This window comes from Prorops nasuta, unplaced genomic scaffold, assembly GCF_024137725.1.
Source record: "Prorops nasuta isolate Cenicafe-Biocafe unplaced genomic scaffold, Cenicafe_Pnas_1.2 PNAS00001, whole genome shotgun sequence".
Lineage (NCBI taxonomy): Eukaryota > Metazoa > Arthropoda > Insecta > Hymenoptera > Bethylidae > Prorops > Prorops nasuta.
Genome location: NW_027116798.1, coordinates 12,876,671 through 12,892,730, shown reverse-complemented (window position 1 = coordinate 12,892,730; position 16,060 = coordinate 12,876,671). Strand labels below are relative to the sequence as shown.

The 16,060-nt window shown below is 35.8% G+C and overlaps 3 protein-coding genes across 3 annotated transcripts in view; 1 reads left to right on the top strand and 2 right to left on the bottom strand.

Moving 5' to 3' along the window:
• LOC136779621 (leucine-rich repeat-containing protein let-4) overlaps positions 1 to 16,060 on the top strand; it is a 1,178,420-nt gene that overhangs the window by 37,472 nt on the left and 1,124,888 nt on the right. The window lies entirely within an intron of this gene.
• Positions 937 to 2,981, bottom strand: LOC136772422 (uncharacterized). Its single transcript, XM_066725387.1, has 2 exons — positions 1,993 to 2,981; positions 937 to 1,903 (listed from the first exon to the last, which is right to left on the bottom strand). Exons 1-2 carry the CDS (start codon positions 2,979 to 2,981, stop codon positions 937 to 939), a joined length of 1,956 nt encoding a protein of 651 aa, XP_066581484.1.
• LOC136772414 (uncharacterized) lies at positions 3,142 to 3,987 on the bottom strand. The gene has a single exon (XM_066725374.1). The coding sequence runs from the start codon at positions 3,985 to 3,987 to the stop codon at positions 3,142 to 3,144; it is 846 nt and encodes a 281-aa protein (XP_066581471.1).

The following is a 16,060-nucleotide window of genomic DNA, read 5'->3' as shown; positions in this document are numbered from 1 at the left end:
AATAGCTTTCTTTAATGTTCAAAGAAATTTAAGTTTATCTTGAAATTTGTTAAATGAAGCATGTAAATTTATAATTTCAGCGATCTAAAGCCATTACTTTTAATAATTAGTTCCACGATCGTATTTAAGTTCATTTTAATGATATGAATGGTGTCCAAATACTTTTCCAATTGCTCTATTTGTTTCATGAATTGATGAAGCAAATTGATATTTTTCATTTAATTCAAAACAGTCTTTTGGTCATTGATGGGCGGTTCTCAATTCATTTATTATTATAATTAATTTATATATTTCTTGTTAATTAATAAAACTTAAGATTTTTAATTAGAAATATATGCTATTAAAGTTTAAAAGATGATCATCTGCAGTATAATAATATCAATAAAAATTATGTATTAAATGATAACTCTATGTGTGCATCTATCATTATTGTACACTACGATTAGTAAAAAATATATGATAAGATTAACCACATTAAATAAGTATGTATATACGTAACATAATCAAAATGTTTAATAAACTTTGAAACAAATTAATATATAGTGTTTCAGGATAAATCTAGGAAAATCTGTAACGGGTCGTAGAGAGGACTAATACAAATTAAAAAGTCTATATCATTTTACAATATTTGTAATAATTATGTTATTGAATGCTTCCAAAATTATTGTGAATATTGTAAAGGAATATGAAGCTTTTTAATATTATTACCCACCTCTATATAACCCCTTAAAGATTTTTCAAGAATCATCGTGGAGCATTGTTTAATAAAACCTCATTATGACCTATGATTTAGGTCAAAAGCAAGTCATTTGACCTGTTTTCGATCTTTTTGGATAACCTGCTTTTCATCTGATTTCGCCCTAAGTAGATCAATATTAGATCATAAAAATTAACATTTTTACCTGAAGTTGACCTAAAGTTTAGATCAATAACAGGTCACTTTAGATCAAAATCAAGACATATTTTTCGACTCGGGAAATCGCTAGCTGCCTCTAGATGTATGGCTTTCGTGCTAAAGCATACGAACAAACAAATATATCCCTTGTAAGATCGCTGGCCTCGACCGCTTGACATTTTTATCCAGAATGGGCCGGCATAATCGAGACCCGTAACCGTGAAAGGTCGAGACGGAGTTACTCTGGCTGCCGGCAAGTCGCCCATCAGTTGCGTAGCTAACCGTGGTCGAGCACGATAACAACGGATGCAAGCACGAACTAAGTGCTTGACTAAACCCTTTGCACCTAAGATCCAAACGTAATGCAATATAATTCCTAATGTAAGAGAGGGCCCACCATGCAATGCTAGAACAAGAGCTTGACGAATAAAGAGTAGACTCAAATGAGAACCTTTTGGTAAAATAGCGGGGTGCTTACTTGGGAAGAGTAGTGACGAATGAGTAAATCTTCCCCCGACTCTAATTAATTCGTTCTCATCCAAAAACGGTCGCAGTTTTTGAATCATACTGCGACGCGGTAACCATTGTTTCTCCTTTGAACATTTTAATTCGTTCGGAAACGCAGAGCTGTGAACCAAACGAATAAGACTATTACGCGACCTCTCTAACTCATGAGAACTTAAATATCCATGTATAGGTGATGATCCTGTTAACCTCAAACGGCAATTTGCTACGAATCGTAAACAATAAGCAACATCACGAAGTAATTTCGTCAAAGATGAGTATCGCGTGATTAACGAATCCTCTTTCTTGACCTGGCTTATTACCATAGAACTCACAATAGGCTTTAGAATCTTGTCGGTAGGCGGCTGCTTTGGCCAGCATTCAGGTGATTTGGACAGCCACTCAGGACCCGACCACCAAAGAGAGGAAGAGTTTAATGTATCAGGGCTTACCCCGCGAGTAGCAAGATCCGCCGGATTATTTTTGTAAATACATATTTCCAAACTGCATTGGGAAGTTCAGTCTGGATTAAAGAGGTACGATTGGCTACAAAGACCTTCCAATGCGATGGATTTTTATTAATCCACGCTAACACATCGCGACTATCACACCAAGCCGTTATAGGCAGTCCCTCACAAAGATCCATTTTTCTAACATGTTTCAATAGCTTCACTAGAAGCACCGCCTTACACAATTCTAAGTTAGGAATACTTTTTGTTTTAACAGGAGCTACCTTCGACTTGGCCATAAGAAGAGATATTTTGCATGATCCATCCCTATTAGTTACCCTTAACAAGACTACTGCTGCATACGCCCGCATAGAAGCATCAGAAAACCCATGCAGTTCACAAGAGGAATCATTAATCGATCCTAACCAACGATCCATTGAAATATTAGAAATCTGTGAAATACAGTTATTATATTTTTTCCAACGAGCAGCAAATTCCTTAGGGAGAGGGATATCCCAACCTAATTTTAAGATCCAAAGATCCTGCAGCAGAATTTTCGCGTTGATAACTACCGGCGATAGCCATCCCAGTGGATCAAAAAGACGCGCTAAGTTTGAAAGAACAATCCGTTTGGTTGGAGCGCCGTCAGACAATTGCATTATTTCCGTATCGAAATTAAAAGTATCATTTGCCGGGTGCCAAATCAAACCTAACGTCTTGACGGTTTGATCTACAGCAATAGTTTTTTCTTTATCACATTCCCTAGTGTTATTAAAATGAGCAGGATACAACAATGCTGAGTTAGAAGCCCATTTGTTTAACTCAATACCAGCTAACCTAAGCAAGTTTATCAGTTGATCTCGGATGATTATTGCCTCCTCCAAATTATCAGATCCCGCGAAAATATCGTCTACATATGTTTGTTCCTGTATACATTTCGCACCAAGTGGATAACGTATTCCATCATCCTTTGCAAGTTGTAATAAGGTTTTAATGGCCAAATATGGCACGCATGAAGTACCGTAAGTAACCGTAGTTAACCGGTAATCACGTGGTGACAATCTTGCATCTTCCGACCACAGAATTCGTAATAAGTCTCGATCTGCTTTGTCTATTAGGATTTGTCGATACATTTTAACAATGTCGGCAGTAAAAGCAAATCGATACTGTCTCCAACTCGTCAAAATTAAAGACAAATCGTTTTATAAAGTTGGCCCGGATATTAAGAAGTCATTCAGGCACACTTGATCGGAAGAACGCCTAGAAGCATCAAATACGACTCGAAATTTTCTCTTAGATGAACCTGTCTGACTCACAATAGCGTGGTGTGGTAAATACCACTCTTTCGCATGCTATTTCGTCATCCGGGATGAGCTGCATATGGCCCAACTCTACATACTGCTGCATAAATGTACAATAACTGCGCGCCAATTCTGGATCACGGTCGAACTTTCTCTTTAACAAATAAAATGAACTGACTGCAAGTCGTCGTGTCTGCTCCGCCACGTTCGGTATTTCAGATTTGAGCGGTAATCTGAGGACATAACGTCCTTCAGAGTTTCTTGTATGAGTAGTCTGGAAGAAATTTTCGCAATATATATCCTCTGGACTAAGGATACTAGATAAGGGTGGGACTTCTACTATGGCCCAAAATAGTTGAAGTATTTTACTAATCTGATCTTCGACCAGGCTATGCACTATAATCCTTTCAAATCCTCGATCGGAACCTTCCCTAAAAGAATCATGAGGAATAAATGACCCTGAAAATATCCATCCCAAAGCAGTGTTCTGAGCAATTAAATTATAATAATTTATATTTTGAAAACCATGCCGCAGTATGAGCGCGTACACATCAACTCCCAATAGCAAATGTACTTCTCCCGAAATGTGGAAATCAGGGTCTGCTCGAGAAAATCCATCGAAAACTGCATCATGGGCAAATATCTGCAAATTTTTAGAAGGAAGACAGTTCGTGATTCTAATCAGCACGAAGGCGTTAACTTCTAATTCAAACGAAGGTTCAATGCTTGACTGTACTCGGATTGATACAATTGACCGACAAATAGTATTCCTTTCAACTCCGACACCTACTACATTGATGTTTACCCACTGACGCCTGAGATTAAGAGCTTGCGCCATTGTCTCCGTGATTACTGTCACCTCTGATGCTTGATCAAGTAACGCCCTTACTCTTAATTTTAACCCTTTACGATTAATAACAAATACCCTAGCTGTTGGCAATAATTTACACGAGATTGCGCTCAACTTCACTGATTGCTATGACTGAACCGAAGAATTAAGTTCAGTTTGGGTAGCCAACGTATTCACACTTGAATTGGGATTATTCTGTGAAGCGTCGTCATGCAACATCGTATGATGGTGCCCTTGACATTTGTTACAAGATCATTTGGATTTGCAATTTTTCACCTGATGCCGACCAAAACATTTGAAGCAGAACCCAAGACGTCGAATCTCACTATGCCGTTCACTACTCTTCAAACTTTTAAATTTTTCGCACCGGCCTATGTAATGCTGAGCCGAATAAAGAGGGCACTTAGGCAAATTCATGCTCTTCGTTTCCGGTTCCGAATTAACACCAGTGTGATAAGACTTGACCGTCGCCTTGTTACTAAACTGTGCATGCCGCCTTCCTAGCTTTGAAACCTTTTCCGAAGCAGTATTCGAATTGACTGGACTTAGAGCCAAAATTGTGCCTTCCAAGAATTCCGTCAATACTTTGAAAGTTGGCGGTGTTTTTCTCCAAACATTGAGTTGCGAGTTACCGTTTGGTTCAGAGTCCAGTCCCCTTGTGGTCAAGTGAGTCTCCCATGACTTGCGAGTCTCCGGATCGAGACGCTCGCTTATAATAACGAGCAAAAGGTCATTCCACGAATCAACCGGCCGTTCTAAATTCTTCAACATACGCACGCTATGACAAACTTCATCTAACAAACATCTTAATTCAACTGCTATTCCTCTTTAAGAGGTGCTATTTTGGTTAAATTCAGGACTAAATGATACACTTGCAGTCTCAAATTTGAGAAACGCTCTTTTAACGCAAGCCAAGTGGATGGATAATTGGCATCAGTTACAGTAACGTCTTTTATGAAATCTGCTGCAGGCCCCTTCAAACATCCCATCAGAAACTGCAGTTTGTCAACATTGGACAGTTGCGCTTTGTTATGTTTAAAGATGTGAACCGGTTTTCGAAGGCATCCCAATCCTCGTACCTTCCCGAAAATTGTGGCAAATTAATTTTGGGTAAATGCAAATTCTGAGATGATGGTTGAAGAGAGTCACTACCATTGCTATTTAATGTAGAATTCATCGCATTATTCTCGGGCAAATCACAAAGCATACGATCAATTTCATCCTTACATTCGTCACGTAAAATCTCTGTTTTTGTAAAAGATGATTCCGCGATGTATGTATCATCCTGAATGTCCTCACGCGTTATTATTTCAGTATGGCATTTACAAAATTCCTGCCAATATTCGCGCAATTTTGCACGACGATCGAGTAACAATACTTTCGTAATACGTTCACGCTGAATAGACCGAATTGCTGGCAATATACGTGAGATATTGTTAGAACGATCTCTCTGTGAGATAATAAGTTTACGAGATACAGTAGGTGCCATGGTTGGTAAGAACGCAACACGTTGATGCTAGATGTAAATAAAGTCTAAAGCGGTGCCCCTTAGCCCCCCAACTAATACAACAAAAAGCGTTGCAACGCGCTTACTGAAAAACACGCGAAAGTAATTCTCCGATAAAAACAATCCAAATTCAAAAAGCAAATTCGCAGTCAATCACAACTATAAAATCACTAAAATTATACTATCACTTTGCTAAGGCAATAAACTCTCCACTCAATCCGGCTCGAAGGACCAACAAATAGTCGTAGTAAACCGTTAGATTTTATTAAGCAACTTATGTCATCTAAGGATATGGGAGAGGAGAATCTAGTACTAAATAAACTTGTTGTAGAAAGCATTGATCGGAAAACTACTCTTGTTTAATGTCCGACACACTGAGGGAAAACCCTCCGAACAAGGCAGGGAAGAATAACCCTCGAACAACCAATACAATTTTAACGTATAATTAAAAACAATTTACCTTGGTGAAATATTGATTCCTGCTTATTTAATAGTAATCTACCTACGAACTTAGTCAGGTGATTATTACAAATCAACTTATTATGTATATTACGAAGTAAGGTCCTGATACACAGTGTGTTCGCTGCTGTATCCCAAGCCAGAGAGAACGTCTCCTCTCGCTACACTCGGATTCTCGGCGCCACCTTGGGAGGTCGTCGCGTGACTCTCCGATCTATCACGAGAGCGAACGAAGTGACGATTGATCACAATTGACGTGAAGCATGAAATTTCTATACACTATTTAACTTCGCGAATAGCAGGTCTCAGAAAGTACCAAAAGCAGACCAAAACCAGTTCAAAACAGATCAAAAGCAGGTCTCAGGTAGGTTAAAACCAGGACATGGTTACTAAAATTGCTTCAGCTGTGTTGAGAATAAAAATTAAATTATAATATAATTATTGAAAGTTTAGATAGGTCATGTAATACAAATTCATATGTCGTGATTGGTTACAGTAAACCTAACTCTATAAGTTTAACACTTATGAGAGAATTGACCTGATCTCCTTTGTCTGGGCCTAGGTTGAGCAGCCCTGATCTGATGCTGCTGGGTACGTACTTAAATATATTCGAGGATTACAAATTGGGAGCGAGAACGCTCCGCGCGGTAGCCACCTGATGGTGGCGAGTAGAAGCTGGGAACATTTAGTTTAAAATCAGACTAAATTTATAGCATAACCTTTTTTTGATCTAATATATTTTAAAATCGGACCAAATTTTAGCATAACCTGCTTTTAATCTAATGTAGTTCAAAAGTAGACCAAATTTGTAGCAAACAAATTTGTCGTGACCTGTTTTTGATATACAAAATATTTCCAATAGGTCAATATCAGGTCTAGGTTAAAATAAGATCTTCGCTTTGTCGGCATTGCGAAACATCAAAGGAATTAGACTATAAGCAGGACAAATTTTTCGACTCGGGGTTACATTTTCGTTAATAAAGATATATTTCAAATTGAATTTAAAGAGAAAGGAATCAATCCGAAAAGTTACTTGTGCCAGACACGTAACTTATAAGACAGAATGAAATATCGGAGCATTAGAGAGTAAGAAATAATATTTTTATGATTTGGTAACGATTTTATAATATATATAGTATAAAAGAAGCAAAAAGCCGGGTAAGTTGTGCTTATCGTACTGATTTCTTTTTTTTTATATAAAATTTGAAATATATCTATATTGACGAAAATATAATTACACTTTATTTTTTTTTCTAACTATTAGATATTCGTTATTCTGATCAAGTCAATTATCTGTCATATTTATCTGTTTCGGTTCGCCGACAAAATCCCGAATGGCAAAATGCCAAAAAAATTATTAATAATAGTTAAAAATATATCCGTCAGCCGTTAATACGTTTTCGCCAGTCTGTCGATAACGTATTGCTGGCTAACGGGCATATTTTTAATTATTATAAATAATTTTTTTGGCATTTTGTCTTTCGGGATTCTGTATTTCGGGATTTTGTCGGCGAACCATCTGTTTCCATTTCAATCCTTTTTGTTTATAAGATTGATCTACCTTAGTTACTTGCCTACTTTTTCTTATACGTCTTTTTGTGTGTCGATTTCAATACTTTTTTTAATAATTCAAATATTTTAGAAACTTTTCTATTACTATAGATTACTGCTGACCTATACATATATGGTGCTTTTCTAATAGAGGAATGTAGAAGATATCTGTTAGGTGATTATAGCATTCGGAATGATGAAATCCGAGAACGCTGATTGGCCAATTTCGTGTTGTGCCAACTTAAAATTGGCCATTACCGATAATTGAATGATGAAAATGGGAATGTCCGCCATTTGGGTGCGTAAAGGTATTTACTAGCTAATCGTAGCAGCAAGAGGTATAAAATGGAGAAATGTCAAAAAGGTAAGGTTATGGGGGGCAGTCCCTTTAGAATTTTCAAAAAATCGATTTTTTTCATATTTCGAAATTATAATGTATTGAGAGTAAGCTGAAAATAGGAATAATCGAAATATTAAATACTTATGAAGTTATTGCAAATAGTCGAAAGCGCTTTATGGGTCTGCAGATGGTATACTACGGAAGCAGGTAGTCGAATTGTTTGGGGTAAACCTAACGATTCCAACAAGCCCAAAAACATTGAATTCGGTTGAGAAACACACCCGTACCATTGTCCCGCGTTTTTGAGGTGAACGAAAACCAATAATTTTTAGGAAGAAAGCTAGCCTTCCGTTCCTCTCGTGGCGCACGCTAACGTGTTCTCCCACTCCAGGATCGAAACTTACTGCGAAGCTTTCCTCATATTCACGCTATTCCCCTATCTGTATATATACACATATAAATACCGCTAAAATAATGTTTAGAACATTTCATCTTGCCGATATAATGAAATTGCTAAAAGTGCAATTATCATTTTGAAATGAAATTGTAGAAAAGGAGATTTTGTAATGCTTGAAATATAGGGCATACGGCGAAACGCGGGACAATGGTACAGTCGTATTTTTCAACAGAATTTGATGAGACTAGTAATAATTAAAGCCATTCTTCATGTAGATTGTCCTAAAGAGCTCGCATTTTCGATAAAGCTTATAGTTTTTTAGCTATGAACGATTGAAGATGGACGTGCGCAACAGCTGATCTACGCGAGAGAAGAAATATGTATTTGTGCGCCGTGCAACTTCAATCATTCATAGCTGACAAACTATAAGTTTATCGAAAATGCGAGCTCCTTAGGACAAACTACATGAAGAATGGCTTTTAATTATTACTAGTCTCATCAAATTCTGTTGAAAAATACGACTGTACCATTGTCCCGCGTTTCGCCGTATGCCCTATATTAAAGCATTACGAAATCTCCTTTTCTACAATTTTATTTCAAAATGATAATTGCATTTTTAGCAATTTCATTATAGCGGCAAGATGAAATGTTCTCAACATTATTTTAGGGGTATTTATATGTATATAGCTACAGATAGGGGAATAGCGTAAATATGAGGAAAGCTTCGCAGTGAGTTTCAATGCTGGAATGGGGGAACACGTTAGCGTGAGCCACGAGAGGGGTGGAAGGCTAGCTTCCTTCCTAAACATTTTTGTTTTTCGTCCACCTCAAAAACGCGGGACAATAGTACGGCTCTATTTCTCAACCGATTTCAATGTTTTTGGACTTGTTGGAATCGTTAGGTCTAGCACCTCCTCATAAAGAAGCCCAATTTTTCAAATTGTTTTGCGTTTAAATATTATTAATGCGAATTTTTAAACAATTTTATTTTTTTTCATTTATTGGAAAATAAGGCTTTTTTATGACAAGGTGCGAGTTCTAACGGTTCAAATAAGCCCAAAATCATTAAAATCGCTCGAAAAATAAAGCTGGACAATTCTTCCTCGTTTTTCGTTCCGTAATGTTGGCTACAGAGGGCTTGAGGGATCCCGTTAAATGGTCAAATTAACCGGCAGATGGTAGCTTTAGTGTTAACAAAACTTAAAATATATTCTAAATGTACATATAGTTTCTAATACACATTCGTTTATTCATTTTGGAAAACAAAGTATCTTTGATTGGAAAGTTGAAGTAATTATTGCATTCTATGTACTCTCTTGAATGCATTAAGCCTGAACTGTATCTGTACTCAACAGATTTCTCTTTGTTTAGTTTTAATTAAATTTATATTAGAAAGTTTTCTTTCGACATTCGCTGAAGAATGTGATAAACATAATAAATTAAAAACAAAGTTAGTAAGGATAGGGAAAGAGTTTCATTCCATCGCCTAAAGATAGCTGATTCACTTATTTCCAAAAATATAGCACGTCATTATAAAAATTATTTATTTTAATAGTATTTCAGAATAAACACCGCTCTGAATCAAGAGGTTGCACCTAATTATCTGTACCTAAATTAGGGAGAAGTATGGCACAATCAATAATAGGCTTACTTCATCTTCCGTAATACTTTACGCGCTGAAGACCGTATATTCCTGTGATAAAAAAAGTGACAAATAGTCGAAGACCGTTAAATAATTACCAAATTCATATTTTTAATTTAGTACAATATTTTTGTAGAAATGCCGATTACCGTTCTTTTCCGGGAAATATATGCTATAACGACGAAGACCATGCAGTTCCGCAAACCTCGAAAACTGCCCTTCTTTTGGGTATGCTTAATTGGAAAATAGCACATCGCGAAAGGGTTAAGAACTGACGGATTCAAGAAACGTAAATATATTAAAGGGTTGTTTTTTAACGGAAAGCACGAGAGAATTTGACTGCATCCTTCGATATAAAAATCCACGTATCTTAATTTGAAAAACTCAATTTTTTTGGATGTCAAATTAAGATTTAATAGTGATTTGGCGACATTTGCACCAAAGTATATGTCATTAATCAGGAGATAATTTCTATTATTCTATAGTGAACACTTTTTAATGGAGTGTTCATCAAATAATTTCTACTTAAAAAGCTATTAAAAATTGTTTTTCAAATATTAGAAATGTTTTTATATAAAATATGTATTTTCACTAATTCCGATTACATTTCCTTATTAAGATTGTTAAAAAACGGTAGTACATATTCTAAAAATTATAAAAATAATTGTGTTGTTGGATCATTTAGCTTACGCAATAAATTTTCTGCAGCCAACAAACAATTTCGTTTTATAGCATCTGTAAAATATAGTGGTAGAGCACCGTATTGCCTCGATATTCTACACATAATATTTTGCACAGAAAACCACCTAGTTTGTGCAGGATGTAGAATTTTGTTAATTCTTTGATCGCAAATGTTTGAAAATCACGAAATTCCAATATTCTTTTTGGGCTTGAATTAAAATAATTATAAATATCTCTATTAACATCTTCTACAAATCTTGGCAGTTTCTCACACGCATATGAGGCACACAAATAAAAGAAGTGGCATATGCATTTCATTACAAATAACGAAGGTACATCTTTTTTTAATAACTACATTACGGAATGATGTGACCTCAACTCACACCTCGTTTGTACCATTCGATGCAAATCCTATTAAGTTCAATTTACAAGGGATATTATTTTCTTTAAATATATTAATAATAATATTGTAATGCGTAGTAGCATCTGCCGACAAATGTTCAATCGATCAGAGAATAGCATCTTCTATAGCAAATACATTATTTGAATACCTCACCATCGAACATAAATGTTTTTTAGCACTTCAATCAGTCGACTCATCGACAATTATCGACAATTTTTGTGTCATCAAAGTAAAATATAAATTTCGAAGTCGTTCATGCCCCAGGATAATTTTTACGATTGCAGTCATCTTCGTTCTACTGCATTCTAGTTCTTCAGCTACCTTAGAGTCTGGGCAAATTGCCGCGATCAATTTTGGGATGTGTTCCATGCAATTGAACGATAAATTATAAACAGGTAGAAAAGCAGATAAACCTATTTCACCTAAAACAAATGCATACATACAGTTGCCTAGAAATAAAGGATTAATACTAAGTTGTCCTTTTATCCCTAAAATTTAAATTTATATCCGATAGAAAGACACAAGTAAGAATATTATATTAATCATATACACCTTCTTCTATCGATTGCTGTAATTTTGAGTCCCTAAAGTACCTGTTTTTGCAAAACTTGTTATTATGGGTTGTTTGGCAATTACTTTACATTTGGCCTTATGAAATTCTCTAATACTATGCTTAAGCAGTGCATCTTTTCCACTAGTTATTTTAATGTCTTTATAGCAGCATGATCAAACCGTATATTCAGTACCATTTTTACCTTTCTATATCCGTCTTTTAAATTCAAACAATGAGCCCGAATCCTCTTTATACTTTTGACTATATTTTATTTTCTTTGTTTTTAACTTTCGAAACTCACATTCACTATCACAATTGTAGTCACTCATGTTTTAAAGGAAACTACAAATACAATTTAAATGTAATGCAGCAAGTGCGTTAAATTGGTAAAGGGATAAATATTTGCGTATTTATTATAATATATTATTATGAATTCAAGCCAATTTAATAATGCGCACAAGTGGTTCAGCTAGTAGAGATACAACTGAAGAGATGGGAATCCTGTCCCTCCTCCCCTCCCCCAGCAATGACTATTCGGTGCTCACTAGTATATAGTACGGGAGTTATAATGGGGGTAGGGAACTCCTAGGATTATACATAAACGGAAACGACGTTTAGCGAGTCCACTCTTGCTCTTACGATATTTTGATGGTTTTGACGCGGAACCCAAGGTTAATTCGATATAGCAAGCATCGCAACAAAACAAACACGAGTTTACAATAAATTGAATTTTTTACCAATTCAAATTTTTATAATGTAACAACAACCTTTCGAGGGCAGACTTTTCTGCCTTTTACTCGCGAGGGGAACAAAGTTCAAACGTGAGGTGCACACGGCACACGGAATTCAAACAAAGAAATGGATGCCAATTTAGTTTTTAATAACAATTTATTTTAATCAATAATTATATAGGTGGAAACCTCTTACTTGGGCGCCAGGCATCTCATTTCGTTCCGCGGCTTGTCCGGCTGAGACCGTATCAAGTCGTGCTACAATTGGCTTTACTGAATGCGTACAAAATTTAATAAGTTTTATTTACCAAGTCCTAAATGGATTCCTTTAGGAACCTGAATTACGATTACCTAAATAATAATGCATTTAGGAACATCTAACCAGGCTAGTGGAGTCCATTCCGCGCTTAGCTACTTGTTAGACGAACCTATGACCCGAAAATAATAGGACGAGACACGAAAAATAACTCGAAGGAGGGCACTGGTCCTGGACAACCTGAAAACCCGAAAAATATTGACCGAAAAACACGACAATGATCCCGAAATACTAGCAGTCGATTCCTTAGGTGGCTGCCGCCTTCAATATAGTCGCCCGCCTAAGAATCGGCATCCGAACAACTATCCCAAAAGAAAAACTAAGTAACGGCAATATCACTCGTCGGCTCTCTAACGACAGGAAGACGGCTTCCTCCCACTACTCGCACTCACTGCTGCCCCGAGAGCCCCATGGCCAATAAGAGAAAACCGTGTACTTCCCCGATGTAGCGTTTCCACGTTACCTGCTCAACTATTCTACACAGTCCCCAGCAATCCTTCCGTTCCTCCACCAGTCTTCAGAATCCTCGTCCTCTCCTGATGCAGGCACATGCACTACGGAAAACGCCCGAGGGAAGACACTAACTGGGAGGGCAAGGGGGGTAAAACCCCAAATTCGGCGACAGGTAGCTAATACCTATGCAGAAAGTCGCGAGCGCGAAGGCAGGTCCTCCCTCGTCCAAATCGTCCAAGGGAGAGAGTGAGTCCTCGCGGCGTCAATTGGTACGTGCCGGGATCGATCAGCGCTCCTTGAGGATCATTACATAATTGATTCTACATCCCGGCACGTGCTGTCGCGGGCAACTCACTAACGGAATTAGGCCAGTGAGCCGCGCGACGGTAACCCTATTACCGACCGCGCCCACCTAGCTTTACCTCAAATAACAAAAATTCTGTGACAAGGAAATATCTCGTCACAATAAATCGTACTAATTTTTGTTACAAATGTTAAGACTAATTATATCAAATCTGTCGATTAAACTAATAATATATAACTCAAAAATTGTAGATACTACCGTGTTTTTGTATTTATCTTATTTAAATATAAATTTAAAAGTAGATAGATTTCATTTGAAAATCGGTTGATCGGTACATATCTTTAAAAACGGTAGATTTTCCAATAAATTGGTAGGGGTGGCAACGCTGAAGCGACGCTTGAATGCATATTTTTTGTGGGATGCTACAAACACGTATGTACACGGATCGGCATACACATATGAACCGCTTATTTTGAAAGTGGTGTAAGTCCATTTTTTTTTAAATGAGATATCATATAATTTATGCTTAATTTAGTGTAAACTTTTTATTTATAACTAGTCAGTATTTAATTTCTTAAAAAATGCCCATGATTTGTATAATTTATAATTGGTCGGTAAAAAAGATTGCGTAATTATTAATTCTGAAAGTGTTGTAAGTCCAATTTCCAGAGATAGATGGCTCAGCAGATTGTTGCCCGTCAGTAGCTGGTTATTTTCCATTTGTTTCATTATTATGTGTCAAAAGTTACTACAATAATTAAGATTGCTTATTTTATTTTCCTCCTGAAATGGATAATTTCATGTTAACATCAGACAATGATATAGGTAAGAAAAAATAATATATCAATATTAATTTATGACAATTGAAAATATTTTTTTTATTCAATTTTAAATAATTTCACACAGAAATAAAGCCCATGAATATAAACAAAAGAATAATCTTAGAATCGGAGGATGAAGGTAATGACAACTATGAAAAATATATTACGAAATGTAAAAAGAGAAGGAGAATTATAAAAATAGAATCTGCATCAGATGAGGCTATTGTTACTGAGAATTGAGATTTTGCAGAACAAAATAAAGGAAAATATATGCAACGAATAAACAAAATTAAGCGAATTGCCGGAGAACAGTTCTATACAAAAAGGGGAAAATTCATTCCAGTAAAAAAATTTGAGTCAAAAGTTTGTAACTGCTCAAAGAAATATATAGAACTTGTTAGTAAGACAGCGTAAAGCAATTTTTAATAAGTTCTGGAATATAGGTGATTTTAATAAGCAAAATATATTTCTGTATTGTAATGTTCAACGTGAAACTGTAAATAGAAGAAGACCAAGAAATTATTCGGGCACTATGAGGGCATATGCTTATAAATTTTGCTTGGTCACTTTTAGTGGAAACATTTTAGTATGTTAGAAGTTTCTCATTGATACTTTCCAAATATCTATTGGACGAATTGATCGTGTCCTAAATTCGCATGAATATATTCCGAAAGACATGCGTGGTAAGATGGATGACTCTTACAGAAGAACTAGTGAACTACTGACGAATACAGTGGTTCAACATATAAATAGCTTTCCAGCATTTGAAAGTCATTATACTCGATCCCAAAATTCAGAACGGATGTTTTTAAATTCTGAATTAAACATAAGAAAAATATATAATTTATACTCAGAAATATGCAATGAAAATAATTTGAATTCTCTTAATGAATGGACATACAGGAAAATCTTTAAACTTGATTTCAAGTTACATTTCCATTTGCCACGTAAAGATACTTGTTCAAAATGCGATTGTTTGTATATGAAAATTAAAATAACAACTGATGACGAAGAACAAACGATTCATGTACAAAAACATGATGTTCACTTGCAAGATTTTGAATTAGCAATAAAAGCATTGCAAGAAGGTAAAATTCTCACTTCAAAAAATTCTGGTAAATACTTTGCCTTTTCTTTTGATTTATAAAAAGCCTTACCCTACCCCAATTATCTGTCTCAATCACATATTATAAGCAAAATATATATGTTTTAAACGAAGGATTACACAATTTCCACGCCAATAAAGTTAATATGTATGTGTGGGACGAAACTATTTCTTCCAGGGGATCACGAGAAGTAGCTTCTTGCTGTTAGAGACATTAACAAAATGTAACGACCCAATAACATGTTATTGCCTATAGTGACATGTGTTCTGGGCAAAATCGAAATTTACAAATGATATTGATGTGGTTGAGGGTTTTCCAGTTGTCAGAAAAAAATAACATTGACATAATTAATCACAAATTTTTACTCTCGGGGCATTCATACCTTCCGAAAGATGCAGATTTTGGCGTCATAGAAATGGCATTGTGAAAAAAGAATATTCTATATACATCATAGGATTATTATGATGTGATAACACAATGTAGAAAACATGATAAGTTCATCTTACATAAAATGAAACGAGAAAATTTCGTTTCAACAAAAAAATTTCAAAACGCGATTCAAAACCAGATAAGAAAAAACACAAATGGAGAAAAGGTAAATTGGTTGCAAATATGCTGAATTAGGTTTCTGAAAAGTGCACCATGCACTATTTTATATAAAACATTGATGAAGGACAAAGAATTAGCAAATATAAATTTATTACCTACACGTCCTGGAAGACCGCCATAATTTGAAATAATGACCCAGGCGCCTTTGTAGCAAGATGCTAGTCCTATTATTTATGAAAAACATAAAG